We start from the raw sequence: 22,758 nt of genomic DNA on the forward strand, positions 1-22,758 counted from the left end.
TTCAAAGAGGGCTCTGTGAAAGTAGCCTAGTGAACTGTTTACATGCATTAGCAGGGTTAATGAGGACAGTTATATCATGGAAGGCTAGTGCGGGGTAGATTCACACCCCAGCTTGCCGCAGTCTAATTGTTCGTGTAGACAAAGCCTAAGAAGAACTGCCCTGGTTTGGAAAGAGAGGGGTTAACAATGTTACCTGTTCTCTGGAGCGTTTGTGAGTGACGCCACTATATTTTGCTCTATGAAGAAAAGCATCGACAGAAGGAACCCCAGGCCCATGGCACTCATTACAGAACCAATTGAGAGAGATCGGATTGGGGCCAGAACGAACAAGCTCTCCGATGGGTTGTAGTTAAATTTGGACACTGTAAACAGACAGAGGGGGGGAAAAAAGCATTAAGGAGGCATCTGACTATTTTCTAGCTACCTGCATGAAGCAAATGGATGTTCTAGCCCAACCACAAGTTATTGGCCTGGATGCAGGTTTCAGTGGGACTCTGGTCTGCATTCTGTAGGAAGTCAGGCAAGACGATCATAAGGATCCCTTCTTGCGTTGAAATCTATAAAACTACTGTTTTTAAAATATATATATTTAGCACCTTAGACCGGGCAGATAATGGCTAGTCATGCTGCAATTCAAATTTTATAAAGGAGATGGAAGCTTAAATTGAAGATGCAAAAAAAGTAAAAAAAGAAAAACATTCTTATCATAGACACAGGATTTTATGGTATGTTTATTTATAATTGTTGTATATTTACTGTATACAAATTGTATATATTAAATTATAAATGTTTACGATTATTTCAGATCCAGAATTTGGCACCTCCATCGTACAGTCCTACTTCTTAGTTAATTTCCTAGCACAGGCATTTTTAAAACACTCTCACACCAACTGAGCTGCATAATGGGTTTTTAGCATAATACAGGGATGGCCAAAACTTGTGACTCATGAGTCGCATGTGGCTCTTTTATAGTTAAAGTGCGGCTTGCGGAGCCCTCTATGTCCTCCCCATTTTCCATCTACCAGACTGGGGTGGGGAGCTCAGGACTTCTGCCTTTCGGCAGGATGGTGGGGCTAGAGGATTCTGCCCAGCAGGGATGGGGCGGGGGGATCAGTAAGTTTGGCTACTCCTGGCATAATATGAGGCTGCCTTCAGCTGGTGACAAGAAATCCATCGTCACTAAGGGAAAGATCACACGCTACAATTCACCACTTCTCAATCCAGTTAGATGGAGTGACAATCACAGCAAAAGAGCCACTTCTTATTTACTTCCATACATTTCCTCACATCATCCACTCACGTCATCACAGGTCAATGCAATTCCTGTCCCTATTCTCTCTTCCTGATATGGAAAAGCTGATCCATTTGGCCAATGAATGGTGTATCATTTTTAGATTTCCTTGTGTATCTTAGAATCACCCAGATGCTTTGGACCATTACATTTTTAATTAGGAAAATATGTAGAGGAGACTAAAAGAACAGGCCGAGCTCATCAACACCACATCTGTACAGCTGGCAACAACCCTTCCTGCCTACTAATTATCCTGCCCTTTTGTTCTTTGTGAGAATAATAGGATCAACTATTTCTAACAACACACACACATTTTAATGACATTCAAATGAAATGACAGACTTAAATAATGCACTGAGAAAAACTTTATACAATCCTGTTTGGTTTGGTGTTTCCATGATTTAACTTTTATTGAAGGAACTGGAGGAAACTCATGCATGTGTAGACAGGGTGCTTAGGAGATAATATACTGCAGAGCTTTTTACATTTTTATTTTAATGTTCTTCGCAATAAACTTGTTTTCCTTTTTGATACCATCTTAAGTACCTTTCATGTAGCAATTTGGAAAAGTTAACAAGCTGACTTACTTTCTATTTCCTTGAAGAAATAGGAGCCAACGATGGAGAAGGTTAGAACGGATATGGGTAAGGCACAGTCAGACAGGATTTCGCGGACCCTTGCATGCAAATAGGGGCTGCAATTATAAAGAATTTCCATTAGCATCCAAAGTACTCCGTTTGCCCGCTACTGTGGTAATGGAGTAATCATTCAAACCACATGCAGTAGAAGCTCCATACCGGATGCTGCTATTGTTAATTCTTCACCCCCAATATTATTTTAAAAATCATGTAGTGTACCTACCAGCTTTTTTAAACCTAAACAGTAGAATTCACATTTGTGGGAAATCCAGGCTCTAAAGTTTGGATTTCACTGATATTTTCATCAAACGGGAACAACATTTAAGATTCAGGCTTTGAAAAATACACAGAGTTCTCAAGAGCTGACAGCTAGCTGTTATTTCCAGGTTTTTTTCCCCCCAATGTGGCTCGTGTCTGCAATTTCAAGCTTCAGTACTTTTCCATTCTTTAAACATTCAAGTGGGAAATTTTTCAAAGGCCCCAAAAGAAGTTAGACACCCAACTCCCATGGACTTTCAGAGGGCGTTGGGTGCCCGGTTAATTTCCTTTTGTGCTTTTTGAGAAAAGTGAGATGAAACACCTTTCCAGGAAATCATCATTTACATTATGGGGGTATATTTCTAAAAACTTTCTAAACATTCTAGAAAAAGGGACAAATAGTCAAGTGGCAAAATTTGCAGACAATACACAATTACTCAAGATAGTTAAGTCCAGAGCAGACTGTGAGGCGTTTCAAACTGATCTCACAAAACTGAGTGACTGGGCAACAAAATGGCAGAAGAAATTCAATGCTGATAAATGCAAAGTAATGCACATTGGAAAATATAATCCCGACTATATATACACAAAATGATGTGGTCTAAATTAGCTGTAACCACTCAAGAAAGATGTTGAAGTCACTGTGGATAGTTCTCTGAAAACATCCACTCAATGCGCAGATGCAATCAAAAAAGCAACAGAATGTTAGGAACGATTAGGAGAGGGATAGATAATAAGACAGAAAATATCATAATGCCATTATATAAATCCATGGTACACCCACACCTTGAATACTGCGTGCCATTCTGGTCACTTCATCTCAAATAAGATATATTAGAATTGGAAAAGATGCAGAGAAGGGCAGCAAAAATGATGAGGGGGATGGAACAGCTTCCACATGAGGAGAGATTAAAAAGATAGTTTTCAGCTTGGAAAAGAGACGACAGGGAGTGATATGATAGAGGTCTATAAAATCATGAGCGGTGTGGTGGAAGTAAAGAAGGAAAGGTTCTTTACCCCTTCACATAACACAAGAACCAGGGGCCACCCAATGAAATTAATAGGCAGTAGGTATAAAAAACAAACAAAAGAAAATATTTCATTACACAACGGACAGTCAACCTGTGGAACTTGTTGACCATGGATATTGTGAAGGTCAAACAACAAGAAACAGGGTTCAAAAAAGAATTAGGTAAGTTCCTGGAGAACAGGTCCATCAATGACTATTAGCAAAGATGATCTGAGATGTAACCTCATGCTCTGGGTGTCCTTAGACTCAGACTGCCAGAAGCTGGATCACTCAGTGATTGCCTGTTCTGTTCATTCTCTCTGAAGCACCTGGCATTGGCTACTGTTGGAAGACAAGCTACTGAGCTACATGGACCATTGATCGGACCCAGTTTGGCTGTTCTTATGAGATGAATTGGGTTTTAGCCACAGAGCCTCCAAGCGTGTCAAAGGAAGCTCGTATGGCTCTCAGAACACTCTCAAAATCTATGAATGTCTTCAAACACCCAGCCAGATAGGGAAGTGTGTTTTCCACTGCTTATGCAAGAATTTATTTAGCGTTTGCATATTTGCCGAGCCAAACAACCGCGTTCGTAGTGGCCAAATGGAGCTCCGAGACCATCACTGAATTTGGTCAGCGGGCACTCCTTGACAACGTGTATCCTCGTTTGATCTGCGCTGCAGCTGCAGTTTATAGGCGACTGGGATTTTCCAGACTGCCAGCCAAATTAAGGCCTGTTCTTGTTCCAACTGAAGTCAACGGCCAGACTCCCAGTAACTTCACTAAGGGTCTGTCTAGGCTGCGATAAAGATGTGCAGGCTCAGGCTGGAGCCCAGCCCAAGGACCCTGTGAGGTGGAAGAGCCGTACAGCGTGGGATCCAGCCTGAGCCTGCAACATCTTCACTGCAGTTAAACTGTCTCTTAGTCCGAGCTCCGCAAGTCCAAGTCAGCTGGCACGGGCCAGCCACAGGCGTCCTAGATTTGAGATCGGGAATTGAATGATTAGGAGTTTCCAGTGGGTCACGTGATGCAATCTGTAGAATGAACTCTAAGGCTGAAGTAACTCACCTTTTCTTAAACTGATACAGCGTATGACCAAGCCAAAGGGTTCCCAACATGAGCATGAGACTAAGGACAGCAGTTTCACGCCCATAATGCCCGACCTCATTCATGCCCGTCTGATTCTCCAGGGATATGGACCTGCTCACTGATGAATTCATCAAGAAGGTGGTGTTGATGCTGAGGCTTGGAATTACATCAGTCCGTGCATTTTCCAAGTAACTGTCTCCTTGGTTCTCATGGTAGTAATATTTCTTAAAAACTGCACAAACCACAAACAGGCAAATGTTACAACAACAATTGCACAGCCACTAAAATAATTTGGTTCTTACGTGCTTGAACTTGCAATATTAACAACTTTCACAGTGTTCTTTATCTGCAATCTAGTCCTCTAATGGCACCATTAACACCACTAAAGATAAGAGAAACACTGCATCCTATGAAACCATAAACTCCGACTCTAAGGTCAGAAGGGACCAATATGATCATCTAGTCTGACCTCCTGCACAATGCAGGCCACAGAACTTCACCTACCCACTCCTGTAATAAACCTCTAACCTATGACTGAGTTATTAAAGTCCTCAAATCATGGTTTAAAGACTTTAAGGTACAGAGAACCCATCAGCAAGTGAGCCGTGTCTCAAGCTACAGAGGAAGGCAAAAAACTCCCAGAGCCTTTGCCAATCTCCCCTGGGGGAAAATTCTTTCCCAACACCAAATATGGCAATCAGTTAAACCCTGAGCATGTGGGCAAGATTCACCAGACAGAAATCCAAGAAAGAATTCTGTATAACAACTCAGAACCCACCGCATCTAACATCCCTTCGCAGGACATTGGCATATCTACCACCAATAGTCAAAGATGAGTCAATTGATAAACTAGGCTGTCTCATCATATCATCCCCTCCATAAATTTATCGAGCTCAGTTTTGAAGACAGCTAGGTTGTTTTTTTTGAATAACCAGATTATTAGGCGTTTATAAATTCAGTTGTGAATAAAAATTAGCTTGTTTTATAAGTTTAAGACAACAGGTAGGCCATGTGTAAGTTACTGTACAGAAATGTAAGTCCCTCCCCATTCTCATATTTTTCCCTGGGTTTGCTTCATGTGCTGAATCATGGCTTTACATTTAAAGAAGTAAACTGTGGCAAGTTCTTACTCTAGTATACTAACAAAATGTGTTTGGCAGCAATTGAAAACATCCAAGATAGAGCATCCTACATAGTTACTATTATAAATATGCAATAGGTACTTTCTTACACTGACTAGTGCATATTTTTAAAGACATCCAAGTACAGTTTTATAGGACAGACAAATTAACTGGGAGATAATACTTTTGGAAACGTGCTCCAAACCTGTAGTGAAAAAACACAGAGATACAATGGTTTACCAGGCCTTCTATAACTATCTTAAAAATTAACCTGAATAAATGACCAACCCCAACATGCCTGTTATAACTATCCAGGGTAAATACCTTATAATGCTTCCGAAGATCCCTAAAATACATAGTGAGATAATCTAGATTAAAAAGAGACTGCATCTAAACATTTATAAAAGAGTGGCTGCTGTAAAGATGCTATTACTTATACTTATGGAAGGCTTGGAACTGTGGAATTGGATGGGTCTGACCATACGTGATGGAAGATGCCATTGTCTTAGATGATATGATGAGCAAGGGTCTGGAGAACTCATTAGGAAAAGAAGCAGCCAGGAAAGAGCACTTGGTGAAGGGGAAGATGAGGACAGCAAGCAGCTAAGGGGAGAAGAGCAATGGAAAAGGAAGTCAATTCAGGGGAGAAGTATGTGCCAACCATTGTGGACTAATCAGCATGGCGTGGGGTGGAAGAATTACTTCTCGTGCCTTGCTTACAACACTCCTGTTAACACATCCCAGAATGAGGTTTGCTTTTTTTGCATCTGTTGACTCATATTTAGCTTGTGATCCACTATGACCACCTAAGGCCTCTTCTGCAGTGCTCCTTCCCAGGGAATCATTTCCCATTTTGTATGTGTGCAACTGATTGTTCCTTCCGAAGTGGACTACTTTGCATTTGTCCTCATTGAATTTCATCCTATTTACTTGATCATTGTAACTCCCAGCTCCTTTTCTGCAGAACTGCTGTTTAGCCGGTCAGTCCCCAGTCTGTAGCAGTGCATGGGATTCTTCCATCCTAAGTACAGGACTCTGCACTTGTCCTTATTGAACCTCATCAGATTTTTTTTGGCCCCATCCTCCAATTTGTCTATGTCACTCTGTGTCCTATCCCTACCCTCCAGTGCATTTATCATTACCCCCAGCCTAGTGTCATCCACGAACTTGCTGGGGGTGCAATCCACCCCATCATCCAAATCTTTCAGGGTGATGTTGAACAAAACCAGTTCCAGGACCAACCCCTGGGGCACTCTGCTTGTTACCGGCTGCCAACTAAACATCGAGCTGTTGATCACTACCTGTTGAGCCTGATGATCCAACCAGCTCTCTATCCACCTTATACTCCATTCGTCCAACCCATACTTCTTTAACTTGTTGGCAAGACTGTATCAAAAGCTTTGCTAAAGTCAAAGTATATCACATCCACCGCTTTCCCCACATCCACAGAGCCAGACATCTCATTGGAGAAGACAATCAGGTTGGTCAGGCATGATTTGCCCTTGTTTAATCCATGCTGACTGCTTCTGATCACCTTCCTCGCTTCCAAGTGCTTCAAAATGGATTCCTTGAGGACCTGCTCCATGATTTTTCCAGGGACTGAGGTGGTCTGTAGTTCCTCAGATCCTCCTCCTTCCCTTTTTTAGAGATGGACACTATATTTGCCTTTTTCCAATCGTCCGGGACCTCTCCCAATCACCACGAGTATTCAAAGATAATGGCCAATGGCTCTGCAATCGCAGCAGCCAACTCCCTCAGCACCCTCGGATGCATTGCATCTGGCCCCATGGACTTGTGCATGTCCAGCCTTTCTAATTAGTCCTGAACCTGTTCTTTCAGCACTGAGGGCTGCTCACCTCCTCCCCATTCTGTGCTGCCCAATGCAATAGTCTGGGAGCTGACCTGGTATGTGAAGACAGAGGCAAAAAAAGCACTGAGTACTTCAACCTGTTCCACATCATCTGTCATTAGGTTGCCTCCCCCATTCAGTAAGGGGCCCACACTTTCCCAGACCTTCTTCTTTCTTGTTGCTAACATACCTGTAGAAACCCTTCTTGTTACCCTTCACATCCCTTGCTAGCTGCAACTCCAACTGTGCATTGGCCTTCCTGATTTCAGCCCTGCATGATCGAGCAATATTTTCATACTCCTCCCTAGTCATTTGTCCAAGTTTCCACTTCTTGTAAGCTTCCTTTTTGTGTTTAGAAAGCTCACCAAAGTTCCTCTGCTGAGCCAAGCTAGTCACCTGGCATATTTGCTATTCTTTCTGCACATCGGGATGGTTTGTTCTTGCACCCTTAATAAGGTTTCTTTAAAATACAGCCAGTTCTCCTGGACTCCTTTCCCCCTGATATTAGCCTCCCAGAGGATCCTGCCCATCAGTTCCCTGAGGGAGTTCAACTCTGCTTTCCTAAAGTCCAGGGTCCGTATTCTGCAGCTCTCCTTTCTTCCTTTTGTCAGGATCCTGAGCTTGACCATCTCATGGTCACTGCTGCCCAGGTTGCCACCCACTTCCACTTCTCCTACCAATTCAGCCCTATTTATGAGCAGCAGGTCAAGAGAAGCACAGGTATAAAGAGGTCTCCGTTCACTATCCAGTTTTTTTTTTTTTTTAAATAAGTTTCATTACTTTGATTTTTTTAATGTACTAGTTTTAACTTAAGAATTTGCATAATTCATCCTCTTCATTTTCTTTTCATGTCAAATCTGAGAGAAATTTAAAAAGGTAATTAAAATTTTGCTTTTTTTGCTAAAATGACTTTCACTGTCTGTTTCAGTGAGGTTCCAATGCACTTACACTATTCTGCAATGCAGTCAACACGGCAGGAGAATATTTATTACAAGAAGTTACTCTTGGGTTGTTATTTTTCTAGTGGTTTTAGATTATGCATACTTCATTTTTCCTAAGAACTGCATTTTGGGCAAAAACTGTCCTGCTAATTTCCTTTTAATAATAAAGACCAAAACTTTAGACTGGATGATTCTGAAATTTTGAACCATCACTGGAGTTTCCTTGAAGTGGAGATCTGAAATCTGATTGGCTAATGTACTCACTGGCCATTATATACCATGACAATGCCCAATAAAGCCAGAAGTCAATGCCCGTGATCTCTCATACATATCACAGGACCTGAGAAAGTCAGAAGGAAAACTATCGCAAATGTATTAAATGATATCTGGATGATAATACTTGGAATTTCAATAGCACACCTCATCTGAAGATCTCCAAGTATTTTATATTAATTACACCTGCAACACCCCTTGAAGCAGATATTGCCATGCCCATTTTACAGACAGGTAAACTGAGGTACAGAGTACTGAAGTTACTGAGCTTTGTAAACAGAACCCAGAAGTTCTGACCTGCAGTCTACTGCTGTGACCATTGAAGAACACTCCTAGTGCAGTGGAAGTAATAGCAAGCTGGAGTTAAAGACCTGTAAAAGCCTCCACTATTCCCAACAGGCTTTGAACCCTATGGAAAAAAACACTTTTTACTTTGACGACTACCGACACACACGTCTATCGTACACGTCTACTTAGCTTCCGATCAAAAAAGAAGAAAACAAAAAGAAGGTCAAGAAATTCAAAATTAATGCTGACATTTTAAGTCATCCTGTTGGTCTAGTTACCATAGATGTTCTGGGAACAGTAAGTGATTTCACATTCAGCACTACTGTAATACCTGAATACAACAGAGTTGGGTTAGAATTGAGCATAGGTCTTAAAATGAATTTCAAGATTGCTACTGATTTGTAGCAATTTCACATTTAATTTAAATGCAGCAGGTAGATTATATTTATTCATGTTGGATTCAGTGTTGGGGAAAACAGCTGATTTTTCATCTCTATTTTACTTATTGTAATGGGTGTGTTTCTGATTGGAATGATTGGCAGTTAGAGAACAAGTCTGCCATGTAACAAGCATTTACTATTTAATATTCAGCTGCTGCATACTTGGTCTTTTTGGAGACATTGCAGAGCAGGCAAGTTCTATGAACAAGTTCATTAGAGAAAGCACTTTAAATTAGAAGGTTGTATGTGTTAAACCACATTCTAGGACCGTGCTGTTTATTTCTAGTTCCCTCTGATCCAATTCACCTTTCTTGTTTGCTTCAGCTGTTACATAGCTGTTTCCTGCAGAGTGCAAATGTCAAGATCAAACAGAAGCATGGCTTAGGCGGTTGGGCCACGAGTTGAAAACAACTGTCACTGGGACAGTAAGAAGAATGCATGTGTTTGAACTACTATATGTGATAATACCCTTCCCCCTAATTTCCTGCATATGCAAGGATATCTTGCAGAGCACATATAAAAGCAACAAGGCTTAGCAAATTAAGGAAACAAAGGTGATCTTCCTTGGGAGCAATGTGTTGCTGGATGCACTCTCTGACACAAAAGGCTTTTAAGGGGAGACAGATATTTGGAGCAACATAACAAGCTGTACTTAGAAAAGCCAATAATGCACCTGGACTTGGGCAGTGAGGAGCATGGCAGTTTTAAACACACTGCACAAATATTCTAATGCAGAACATCTTTTAATGTGGAAGAGCTGTGCACCTAAACGCCCATGGACCCTGCTGAAAACTGACCTTGGGATGGCTACCTATATTATAGGTGGGGCTGTTGCACTGCCTAATACCTCCCCCGTTATAAGACTCTGGTTTCAGTTGCTTACAAAACTTTGCCACACTTTAACCATTCAAGCTGAAGTTTTAAATGTCACTTGTCTGCATCAGGCTGAATTCCTTCTGGAAAATTTCAGCCAGAATGGTTCAGCCACTTCTGAGAATGAGGTTAGGGGGGAAAAAAATTTTTTGTTGAATCTTTGATTTGAGAGGCTCTAGTGCTCCCATACTTTGGATCAGGGATGTGAAATTTGGCCAGGGATGTGCCTTTTGCCATCCCTGTGAAAATCTGCCTACAGTTATAAGCCATTTAAAAACGCAAGTAGACACATGATCAGCAGAAATTTGTTTTTGCTTTGCAGATAAATTCTGAAGATTCCGTCTGCATTGGGCATGCTCCAGCCAGGGGGTGAGCGGGGCTTTCCCTACAATTGCATTTCTGGGTAGCAGAGGGCCAGCCATTCAACCGGAGAGCCAGGAGCCTGCCTTTCCTATACTTTCGATACCCCTCCTGCTGAGCCCAGACAAGATGGAGGAGGAAGCTGCCTGATCTGAACACAGAAGGAACAAGAGACAGGCTTGCAGGGGAGGGAGCAGGGGGTGGGTAGACTGGGACCAGAGGCTGGCAGGGAAAGCTGGGAGTGGAGTGGGGTGGGAGACTGGAACTGAAAGCTGAGGAGAGAGCCTGGGAACCAGTGGCTGCTGTGGGAGACTGGTACTGGGAGTGGCTGGTCAAGGAAACTGGGAGTGTCTATCAGTGCATGGGGGGGGGGGAGGGGGGGACGACGACGGGAGGACAAATCTGACTAGAAGCCAGGTTGCAGGGGGAGAAATGGGACAGACTGGGCAAAGACACTGGACAAGAAACTGGGTGTACAAACAGCACAGATTGGACGAGGAGCTCAGAGAGGGAGACTGGGACTGGAAGCAAGTAGGGATGGGGAATGTGGTCAGCAGAGGGGTGACTGGCGGCCAGGGACAGATAGCTGGATGAGGATCCAAGGGAGGTGGAAAGGGAAACTGACGTGGGGGAGAGGGGTGTCTGAAGAGCTGAGACTAGGCCTTACTGGACCCGGAGTCTGGACTGGGGTGAGAAGCCTGAGGAATGGAGAATGGACCTGGCTAGATGAGAAGAATGGGACTGGGATGGGGAGCAAGAGACAGGAATAAGACAAGGGCAGGCTGGAGAGGACAAAGAGGAAGAAGGGGGGCAGAAGAGTCTGTGCCCACCAGGTCACATCCCCACCAGCGCCTGGAATGGAACCTAGGATTCGGGAGTCGTCTTGCTCCTCTGCTGCCAGCAAATATCTGTGAACCCACTGGCAAAGCATGCGGCTCATCTCCCTCGAGTTCTGGTCCAGGCACAGGATGACGATTACCACGATCAGTTACTCCATTAGTTCAGGTAGCAGAGGTGGGCTTTGGTTATTTTTGGTGGGGGGGGGGGGGGGGGCGAGTGTTGTAAAGTTTCCAAGGGTGTCCTGGATAGAACTGGATTCTATACCTGCATCTGCCACAGAGTTTCTGTGTGATGCTAGTCAAGTGACGTACAACCAAACTTTCCACCTCCTGGTGGTCATCAATTGCATGGGCCTCATTTTCTGGGTGACCAGCTTCAGACCCTCCAGTCTGATTTGCAGAAGTGCTGACCACTCCCAGCTGCAATGAAGTCACTGGGAGCTGTGCCTTGAACATAGGAAATGCTATTAAATGCTAAGTACTCTGAAAATTCAGTTCCAAGGCATCAAATTGGGCACCCAAAAAGAGTGGATATTTTGGAACTTAATCTCTCTGTGCCTCAGTTCCCCATCTGTAAAATGGGGATAGAAAGTCACCTCACAAGGCTATTGAGGCACTAAATTAACTAGCGTATGTGAAGCACTTAGAAATTATTGTTATCAGCACCACAGAAAACGGTAAATTAGTAATTCTGTCTCCACAGCAGGTTGAATAACGTGCAGGAAATAAGTCCGGGGCCCACACACTGAACAAGGAGGAGAAAAAATATGGAATAGCTGCTCACTGAATCAGCACAACCCATCCTGTGCTCTGAATGAGGCAAGCATGTGGAAAACATAGTATGTGACCATGCAATTGAAGACTATTGTAAAGCAAAGGCGTAAAGTGCTGAATTAACGTTGCTCAAACCACCCTAACTCTGCCATTTTGTAACTTTTCACTGCTTCATTTTGCAGCCTTAATAAATGTTATTTTAATGTACTGTGTGTGTGTGATAGAGAAAGAAGAGCGCCTGCAGGTTCTAAGAACTACAAGTTACACCATGGGACCACCTTAATTATAAAGGATTCCTGGCAGCAGAGCTCAAAACCCCTTTCGCACTGTTAGTATCAGGAAAAAGACACAACCCACCACAGTATAACACCAACTAATCCCTCACCGTATTTTCAAGGCTAGGCAAAAGGAACACTGCCGTTAGCAGGCAGCTTCTGCAGAACAGCTTTGTTCCCACGCTACCTTGTTGCCTGAGTTAGGTGAGGGTAAGACTGCGGGAGATTTGTGACTCTTACCCAAGATCAAGCATTGCAGAGGTGTACAGCAGAGAAACCACGAACTGTGACCAGTTTGGCAGAGAGGCCAGAAACACTTCCGATGCATTCCACCCGGCATTTGCTCCAAACCTGTATGCTTCCCTTTAAGCGAGCTTGAGTGATATGGCAGTTCATTCGTAAGTCATCTGTGTGGGTCTCCCTCAGTATCTAGCCACAGGTGGAGTGCCTTTAGGTTATCCAACAGTCCCGTGGTGCCTTGTGTATATCGGGCGCTGGGGCACTGCCACACGCATGCATACGTGTCTCTGCGTGACTACAGATGAATCGGGAACATGGCAAATCTGTAACAGCCTGCCATAGATGAACTGTGTGATTTGTATTTAGTAGCAGGGTGTTCTTCTCCACCGCCCCTATGGCATATGCATAGCCTGCAGAGTTAAGGTCTGGCAGGAGGTGAAGCCACGGTGACTTTCAGGAGGGCTGCAGTGACTGTAGGATGCTCAAAAGTGCTGTGCTCTAACTTCTCCAAGCAGCACAATCTAAACCATACCTAGTTTGCATTGAGGAAGTTCCGTTTCAAACAGGACTATGTTAACACGCTTTAGGTACCTTTTAGTGTGTGACAGCAGGGCAGCTGGAGCACACCACTTTAGAGCAATTTACATCCCTTCAGCCTCGGCACAGACTGTAAGGACCAGCTCTCACATAACCCCAGTGCAACTGACAGGGACTCCAGAGCCCAGGTAGGTTACCCAAGGGATCAGGCTCTCCCCGCTATGCCCCACTTGCTGGAACTATTGATGGTGGAAGGGAGGATGGGTGCAGCCAGCCCACTGAATCTCAAATCATGGGTGAATTTTTGTTGAACAAGACTTTGAAAAAGAAATGAAATGGTTCATAATTATATATGTGGGCAGTAGGAAGCAAAATTTTCTAGTGTCACTATCTGATGCACTCCCTTCCGATTTCAGTCTCTGATTCCAAACCCTAACAGAACAGCTGAAACAAGAGTCTACAATACAGCCTACACATCCAAAATAAAACCTTGTCATGATTTCTTCTTCCCATCAACACATTTCAGAAAAAATGAAGACCTTTAATGAATATTGAATAGACAAGCACATGCTGGGTATAGTGCAAAGCACGTTTTGCTGGAAGTTCTATAAAATGGTTTGCATTGAAAAGAAACTGAATTTATGGTTGCAACCTACTTATTTTCTTTCTACAGAAAAATGAAGCATGGATCAGAATTGAAGAACATTGCTTTGTTTCACTGCTTACCTTTAATAATCCCTTTGAGTGCATCAAGCACAAATGTGATCGATATAAAAAGTGCAATGATTTCTTCTGTTGATCTACATTAAAAAAAAAAAGACACTCCCATGAATTATTACGGTCAGAGTCACAAAGTCTGAATCATAGAAGATTAGAGTTAGAAGGGACCTCAGGAGGTCATCTAGTCCAACCCCCTGCTCAAAGCAGGACCAACCCCAACTAAATCATCCCAGCCAGGGCCAGCCGCAGCTTAAAAACCTCTAAAGATGGAGATTCCACCACCTCCCTAGGTAACCCATTCCAGTGCTTCAACACCCCCCTGGTGAAAACCCTTTTTCCTAATATCCAACCTAGACCTCCCCCACTGCAACTTGAGACCATTGCTCCTTGTTCTGTCATCTACCACCACTGAGAACAGCCTAGCTCCATCCTCCCTAGAACCCCTTTCAGGTAGTTAAAGGCTGCTATCAAATCCCCCCTCACTCTTCTCTTTTGCAGACTAAATAAGCCTAGCTCCCTCAGCCTCTCCTCGTAAGTCTTGTGCTCCAGCCCCCTAATCATTTATGTTGCCCTCCACTGGACTCTCTCCAACTTGTCTATATCTTTTCTATAGTGGGGGGCCCAAAACTGGACACAATACTCCAAATGCGGCCTCACCAATGCCGAATAGAGGGGAATAATCACCTCCCACGATCTGCTGGCAATGCTCCTACTAATGCAGCCCAATATGCTATTAGCCTTCTTGGCAACCAGGGCACACCGCTGAATCATTTCCAGCTTCTTATCCACTGTAACCCCCAGGTCCTTTTCTGCAGAACTGCTGCCTAGCCTGTCGCTCCTCAGTCTGTAGCTGTGCATGGGATTCTTCCCTCCTAAGTGGAGGACTCTGCACTTGTCCTTGCTGAACCTCATCAGATTTCTTTTGGCCCAATCTCCCAATTTGTCTAGGTCACTCGATATCCTATCCCTACCTTCCAGGGTATCTACCACTCCCCCCAGCTTAGTGTCATCTCCCCCCATTATAATAATATATTTATTTGTTACTTTATGGAAAAAAGTGTACAGATCTTAGTTCAACTCTGACTTGGGTGATAGAATTAGCAAGTGTTGAAAGCATCTTGCAAGCAGAAATGCTGAACACTGAAATGAGCTCATGTTCTCCAAATATAAATCTATACATTCTCAGCTGATCGCATTCTAGTTTTATAACACAGGACTTGTTTACATGACATTTACTTTGCAGGAAGCTGGGGTACGGCTCTACAACACACCAGCCTGCTGTAGCCTAACTGTCTCTGCAGACCTTGCTGACGGCATTCCCAGTTCATTAATGTGCTTTGATCTAGTCTGCTTTAAAAGAGGACTAGATCAAAGCTCATCAATGAACGGTTGGTACCCATCAGCAGGGAAAGTTAGTCCCTGGCAGGCTAACGTGGGTTAGGCTCATAGCCCAGCTTGTTGTGAACTAATTGTTCAGGCAGACAAGCCCAGAGACCATATAGCAAGTTCACAGTCAGGAACTTCTGGAACATATGGATTTTCTATTTGCTGAATAATATGATCAAAATGTGACTTTCCTTGAAGAAAGCAAGAGGTACCTTTTAAAGAGCTTCATTACAAGGCTGAAGTTAAAGAGAGAATACAGCACAAGAAAAAAACTGTTCCACAGTCCAATCCAGGCGTAGAAAGCATTAAAATCCAAGCTATAGTCATCACAAATCCCTTGGATCACTGCAAAAAACAGTAAAACATTCAGTGGTGGATTCATGTTTATATTCATTTCATAAATAAGACACTCAGATTTATAGAGTTTAAAGTCACAAGGGGCCATTAGATCATCTAGTCTGACCTCCAGTTTGCCACAGGCCATTAAATTTCATCCAGTTACATAGCCCAATAACTTGTATTTGACTAAAGCATTAATTTATTCAAATGCAATAAACGGGCAAAGGTTTCAGTTCCGTCTGTCAACCCTACAGACTGTTCCAAATCTAAAGGGAGCCTTAAAGCTGACAGGGAAGAGAGAGAAGTCTAGCATTATGCATCTTGACCATTTGACTGCTGCTGAATTTTCTAGGTACTGTATAACCAAATCTGATGCGGTACATCTAAACATTGCATTGATTTTCAAGACTTGTTAACGAGCATTGGTAGTACAGCACAAACACAGGACCAGTCAAAAAAGTGTTATGTCAGAACCAATGTTTAAAGAATGATACTTGGAAAAAATACATTGTTCAAAGGTTTCTTTTAAAAGGGAGCCAAGTAGTAAGTCTCTCTCTAATGGAGAGCTAAGCCACCAAACCGCCCCACTTAATCTGGCTTATTGGACCTATAATTCAAATATTGGTGGAGCAACTACCCTGAACAATTACCAGGACAATATATAAAGGACTCCTATTGCAGTCCCTTACCCTCCACGTGCACAAATATTTATTTTCAAGTGAGGAAAAAAGCTCCATGGAAAAACAATTTTATTTTCATGAAAAACTACATAATTTTTTCATTTCAGATAATTCTATTAGAAATCTCCATGAAACAATTCTACAGATCATCTCCAAATCCTTCCCGCAGGGTCTGCACATTTTAGCTTTGTTTGGTTGTAGGCAAAGGACGTATTTGCTTAGCAAAGTCCCTAGGAACACAAGGCTCTCAGAGCGTGACATCTCACCAGTAGGTTCTCCTCCATCCACATAATGCTTTGGTAAACTTACCATTGATGTACAGTGCTAAAGGAGCTGTAGTTAAGAGTACAACCAGTGGCTGCCCTGAAAACAGAGCATAGAGAAGTCCACCGATACACTGGCCAACGATGGTCTTCTGCACATCTAAAAATAATTAGAAAGTACATTTCTGAAGCCCAGGTATTTAAAAATGCATTTCCTATTAAGGGTAGTGTACACTGCAATTAAACACCCACGGCTAGCCCATCAGCTGGCTCAGGCTGGAGGGTCCCAGAACTCAGACTCCATACCAAGCCTGAATATCTAGACCACCATTAAACAGCCTCTTAGCCTGAGCCCTGGGAGCCTGAATCAGCTGACATGGGCTGACCGCAGGTATTTAATTACATTGTACAACATACCATAGTGATCAGCTAGAGTATTATTGCACTAATGTAACCATGCAAGTCACGAATGCTAGCCACTAATAGCACATACTGAGAACAAGACTATTCAAACAAGGGACTACCCACAGGTTGCAGTTAATACACAAAGGGCATAATCATTACGAGGACACATCATCAAACTTGCATAAATAGTCTAGAGAGAGACTCAGGATCCCAGGAAATTGCCCTTTCACATGTGGATCAAAAGGCTTCTTTTTAATTATTTATTTAAAGTGAAACAAGGAGCAATTTCTCCTAGATAAGAAGTAGACAAACAGGGCTGGATTCTCATCCACACTAGGGCGCCACTGAATTGCAAGCACAGCGTAAAAGGGCCTTAGAATAGCTTAATAAGGCCTACAGTGGGGATAGGTTGGGAGATACAACAAGGGTAAGCAACTGCCTTCCACCAGGTTAGTTATTTGTGTTTCAGTAGCAACCCGAAGCCTCACTCAGGAGTGAGGCCCCATTGCGTTAGGTGAGGTACAAACACGTAGCAAGCGTGCACTTACAACCATGTGCACAGGACTACCTTTACTGTCATCGCAACATGGGTAGCAGAGGAGACAACAGTATGTCTGTACTTGTCTCTGCCGGGGATACCAGAAAAGTTTACGGATCTAGATTAGTTTTTCTAACATATTCCGAGAAATAAGGCAGAAGCACAACTGTCCATATTGTAATTGGAAAGAGGTGCTCACCGATGTCTCCTCTACCAGACCCCACTTGTTTCGCTATTTCCACCAAACTGAGCAGACCTAAAGCAACCCTGACTTGCAGAAATACAGGGTTTTAAACAAGAGAGTGACAAGCTCACCAATAGCTCCTCTTGTGTTTTCATCATTTAGGGAACCAAATGCGATGGATGGTAGGAGGCAAGCAAAATACAAAAAGATCATTGTTGTGATGTATTTTCCTATGGCCTTATTATTCCCAATAATACCTGAAATAAACCCAAATAGCAGTATTAATACTCAATAGCACAGTTGATTTGATGGCATCAAAACATTACTCAAAGATCGTCATGCATATTATTAGTTATTGGTGACAATTTAACTGTTGAAATGAAAAACTGGGAATGTCGTCTGCGTCCATTTAAAAGACAATTCCTGCTGGTATTTATGTACTGTTAAAGTTCTAGTATGAAGGCAAGCTATGGTAGATAACCCATAAGTAGTGAACATGGGTATGAAAGACTTTTTTTCAACCTGAAAACCTACTTTCATTACAGAAAATTCCCTCTCTGTTCAGATGTGTTTTTTTTTGTTTGTTTGTTATTTACAATATGTATTCGATTTTTCATTACATTCCCATTTAAAAATTATTTACAGATACTTCTTAGGGACCAAAGAAGTGACTTAGGCGAAGGAAGCTGAACCAGGTGGATAAAATACTAACCAAACTTCAAGGCAAAAGGTTTTTTGGAGGTTGGGAGGGTGGAAGGTAATTTATTTTTCATTTTAGGGCACCTCTGCACTCCCCTCAGGGACCTATTGTATTAATTTAGATCAGTAATTCTCAACAAGGAGGACACGTACCCCATGGGCACTCAGAGGTCTTCCGGGGGTACTCACCTCATCTAGATCAGTTTCTCTCAACCTGGGGGTTGCAGCTCTTGGGGGGGAGGGGTATCACGGGATGGATTTAGGGGGGGGATCACAAATGAAGGGCTGGTGTTAGGAGGTGGCAAGCAGGGCAACTGCCCAGGGCCCCACACCACAGGGGGCCCAGCGAAGCTAAGCTACATGCTTCAGCCCTGCCATCTGGAGCTCGGGCTTCAGACAAGGTTCATGACTGAAAAACAGTCTCGAGTATCACACTGAAATATACGTACAATATTTATATCCCAATCGATCGATATTATAATTATATTGTAAAAATCAGTAATAGTGCAATTAGTAAGACTGGGACTTTTCAGCTTGGAAAAGAGATGATTAAGGGTTAATATGATAGAGGTCTATAAAATCATGACTGGGTATGGAGAAAGTGAATAAGGAAACGTTATTTGCTCCTTCACATAACTCAAGAACAAAGCCACCCAATGACATTAGGCAGCAGATTTAAAACGAACCAAAGGAAGTATTTCTTCACAGAACGCAGTCAACCTATTGAACTCCTTGCCAGAGGATGCTGTGAAGGCCAAGACTATAACGAGGTTCAAAAAAGAACTAGGTAAGTTCATGGAGGATCGGTCCACCAATGGCTATCAGTCAGGATGGGTAGGGATTGCTGTTTGCCAGATGCTGGGAATGGGCAACAGGGGATGGATCACTTGATGATTCCATTCTGTTCATTCCCTCTGAAGCACCTGGCATTGGCCACTGTGAGAAGACAGAATACTTGGCTAGATGGACCATTGGCCTGACCCAGTATGACTGTTCTTGTGTGTGCGGTGACACATGTATTTTTATGTCTGATTTTGTAAGCAAGTAGTTTTTAAGTGAGGTGAAACTTGGGGTATGCAAGACCAATCATATTGCTGAAAGGGGTACAGTAGTCAGGAAAGATAGAGAGCCACTGGTTTAGATGGAATATATGGCCCAAAGGTATTAACATAAATCCAATCACTATCCAACATTAAACAGTGTTAAACAAAGTCCAGGGTTTGCTATTCAGAGTCGTCAGCCTAGTACATGAGCAAACACACCATTAAAAATCCTTTTAACCTCTTATTAAAAAGAAAGAAAAGACGGAAAAACAGTTGAAGCATTTGAAATGTAAACTGTTGAGTAAGGCTTTTATTTTAACAGCATTCCTTGTTCCTTTTCCCTGGAGAGAGTGTTTATATTTGACAATCTCTTTGGTGGTATTAAAGATGGTAATAACTGTCCTGCTGGGGAAAAGAGAAGATGTTAGTTGACATGGGCTGGAGCCATTGTTGATGCTGTTGTTAAAGTCCAATCTTGTTTTAGCTCTGGTGGTGTTTGGCATTCAGCTGGAGCTGGTAGGCATGGCAATGTCATTTGGATCCCTTTTTCTGCCTTGGTCTAGTCAGGACATCTTATTGTCACGATGATGAGGGTCCAGGGTCCCAGGAAACAGTGAGGGCATCAGCAGTGACAGTGAAGCTTGCTTCAGTAGCCTGTCTTTTCTTCCTTATTTCCCTCCCCCCCTGAATTTCTTTAAGGACCCAAAAATGGGAGTAATGGGTGTAATAGACTATCCTCTCAATATTTTGTTCTTGAATTAGGCTTACTATCTGACACCCTGATTTTGGTTCATTAATTTCTGGTTCCATGTCTTACAGTCCTTTAATAATATCAACACGGTGTTTTTGTTTGGACTAATTTAAGTCTCTGTCTGGTTTTCTTGCACTTGTTTTCAATAAACGACCTATTTTTTCATCAACATTTGTTATAGGTTATTGTAGCATTTTATCAACTTTCACTTAAAAAAACCCCACAGTCGAGCTTACAATTAGGGCCACTTTATCAAAACAGACCAGAATTGGAAGTGCCAGAATGCCACCAGATCGGCTGTTCTAGCAGACAGACATTCTAGCATCATCAAAAACAGGAAATACTGGAAATCTCAAGAGAAAACATGTTTTTGTTAGACCTGCAGCCTAATTTTCCAGACCCAAGGAGTTTGGATAATTTGGATGAGGATCAAAGCAGCATCCGCATGTTAGGGTTCTTAACTAAAAATCAAGCATATGAACATTTTGTGATTTGCCCTTAGTTAATTTCAACATGCTAATCAATTGTCTTCTCAGTGCATAACACTTTCGCTAGGAAAAACAACCACCAGGTACTATACTGTCCCAAATGGACATCTGATAATGTTACGGGCTTGAATCATTTACACGGGGAGGGGGGGGGGGGCGTGGGGGGAACGACACACAGTTTATTTGAACATCAATCTTACAAAAACAAGTGAAACAATACAAGAATGCTTATGTTAAGGTTATTTGCAGTGGTGTTGCAGCTGTGCTGATCCCAGGATATTAAAGATACAAGGTGGCTGAGGTAATATCTTATAATGGACCAGGCAAATGAACTCTCACAAAAAAATGATAGAGAAAACCACCACATGACTTGTGGGCAAACACTTTTCACAAAGTGATCACTCCGTATCTGACCTCTCAGTCCGTGTTCTCAAAGGAAACCTGCACAAAATCTTCAAAAGACAAGCCTGGGAGTTAAACGTCGTAACTTTGCTAGACACTAAAAATCACGGTCTTAATAAATGCACTGGATTTATGGCTTATCACAACAATCTGTAACCCACTAAACCCCCTTTTTTGTCTTATGACTGCAGGGGTGTTAATATGCCACTTCACCTTGAATGGTCCCTTAGAATGTGTGTTAAATACTTATTCCAAACCATCTGTTTCATCTCGCATTTAGCTGTGATGCTCTGAGTACCTATCCCAGACCTGAATAATAGCTCTGTGAAGTTCAAAAGCTTGTCTCTCTCACGAACAGTTGGTCCAGTAAAAGATATTACCTCACCCACCTTATGTCTCTAATATCCTGGAACCAACATAGCTACAAACAACAATGCAAATTCATTGAGCTGCTGTTTCTTTCTGTGCGTTCAAATGTACCACATATAAAATTAGCATTTTAACTTGAAATATTTATCACAATTACATTTTTCCGAAGTCATTGTCTGATGAGAGATCTAAAAGGTTTATGTGCAATTCAGAAACTGGCCCAGTCCATTTCATCCGAAAAAAATTCAGGATGCATCATGACAGTACACCATTTGGAAAAGCCTAAAAAACGAGTGGCAAAATAAGCCACCTTGCTTCCACTGTGCAGTGTACATTTGCAGCACATAATCAGCTTGCAGTCCGGCTGTGAAATTTGAGTGCTTGACATTTAGAAAAGCAGTCTCTTAAAATTGAGGTACATCTACAAATTCAAACTGCAGGAAACAATGCTTATTTGTATGACAGCTCTATTTTATGTGCTCTATAATTTCTATCATGTTCAAGTATCTGTGTTCAGGTAAAAAAAATTGCTATTGACTTTTTAAAAAATATTTACAGTATCTTCTGGAAAATGCACAGACTAGGTATTGTTGGCTTCAATTTACTTTAATATTCATGTTTATAACATAATTGATAAAAAGGCTCAGTCGGTAGCTGAGAGACACTTAAACCTATTAATTTTACATTTACTGAATCAAACTTGAGACATTCAAAAAGCTGTGTGGGTAAAGCTATTAGTAAAGCAAGTGTTCCTATCTCATTGTATTAGCTATTGAATAAAAGACAATCAATCAGCTGAAAAGTTCAGTTATACTGATGTGCTTCACAGACAAAGCCGCATCTTTTAAACCCAAGGCAAACAAAGTATCAATCATGTTTAAATTATGAAAAATACTTTAGATGGTATCCTCTGAGTTATCCCTAAATAAAAGTAACATGTACACACTTCCTGCAGCACTGCCACATTAAAGCCGTTTTTGAACTATATTAGTAAATTGTTAGATTACACCTGCTTTTCTGACCTACCTCTCAGATTCATCCCAATTAAGAATAATACAATTTCATTGTACTTTGCTGGAAGAGTGGAAAGCAAGGAGGATTGAAAGGAAGAAAGGAGTCTGCTGTGTTTTCTTGAAGAGCACAGATGGCCAGAATGAAGAATTTCTTTTTGCTTATGAGAACACTTCCTTTAAGCTGTCGAGCTCTATTGAACTGATTCTTTCTTGGGCAAAGGGAACATACAGTCAGGTTCAGGAAACTAAATTTGAGAAAATAAACAGAATGCCCAGGAGGATTCTATCCGCTTACTTTCTTGCATTTCTTTCAGCTATGTATTATTTCCTGCAGACTTCTATCCACTTGGGAGGATGTATATTCACATGCATCCAGATTATGT

The 22,758-nt window shown here is 42.2% G+C and overlaps 1 protein-coding gene across 3 annotated transcripts in view; it reads right to left on the minus strand.

Moving 5' to 3' along the window:
* The window catches only part of SLC4A11 (solute carrier family 4 member 11), a 217,184-nt gene that overhangs the window by 25,192 nt on the left and 169,234 nt on the right, over positions 1–22,758 (minus strand). For all 3 annotated transcript variants that reach the window (XM_067533596.1, XM_067533595.1, XM_067533597.1), the window contains exons 10-16: positions 17,742–17,867; positions 16,530–16,643; positions 15,414–15,546; positions 13,822–13,895; positions 4,265–4,517; positions 1,879–1,985; positions 194–362 (exon numbers count right to left, since the gene is read on the minus strand). In XM_067533596.1, the coding sequence (XP_067389697.1) occupies positions 194–362; positions 1,879–1,985; positions 4,265–4,517; positions 13,822–13,895; positions 15,414–15,546; positions 16,530–16,643; positions 17,742–17,867 (976 nt within the window). The remainder of the gene's footprint in view (positions 1–193; positions 363–1,878; positions 1,986–4,264; positions 4,518–13,821; positions 13,896–15,413; positions 15,547–16,529; positions 16,644–17,741; positions 17,868–22,758) is intronic.

This window comes from Emydura macquarii, unplaced genomic scaffold (assembly GCF_026122565.2).
Source record: "Emydura macquarii macquarii isolate MOO-44397 ecotype Brisbane River unplaced genomic scaffold, CSIRO-AGI_Emac_v2 contig_3345, whole genome shotgun sequence".
Taxonomy (NCBI): Eukaryota; Metazoa; Chordata; order Testudines; family Chelidae; genus Emydura; species Emydura macquarii.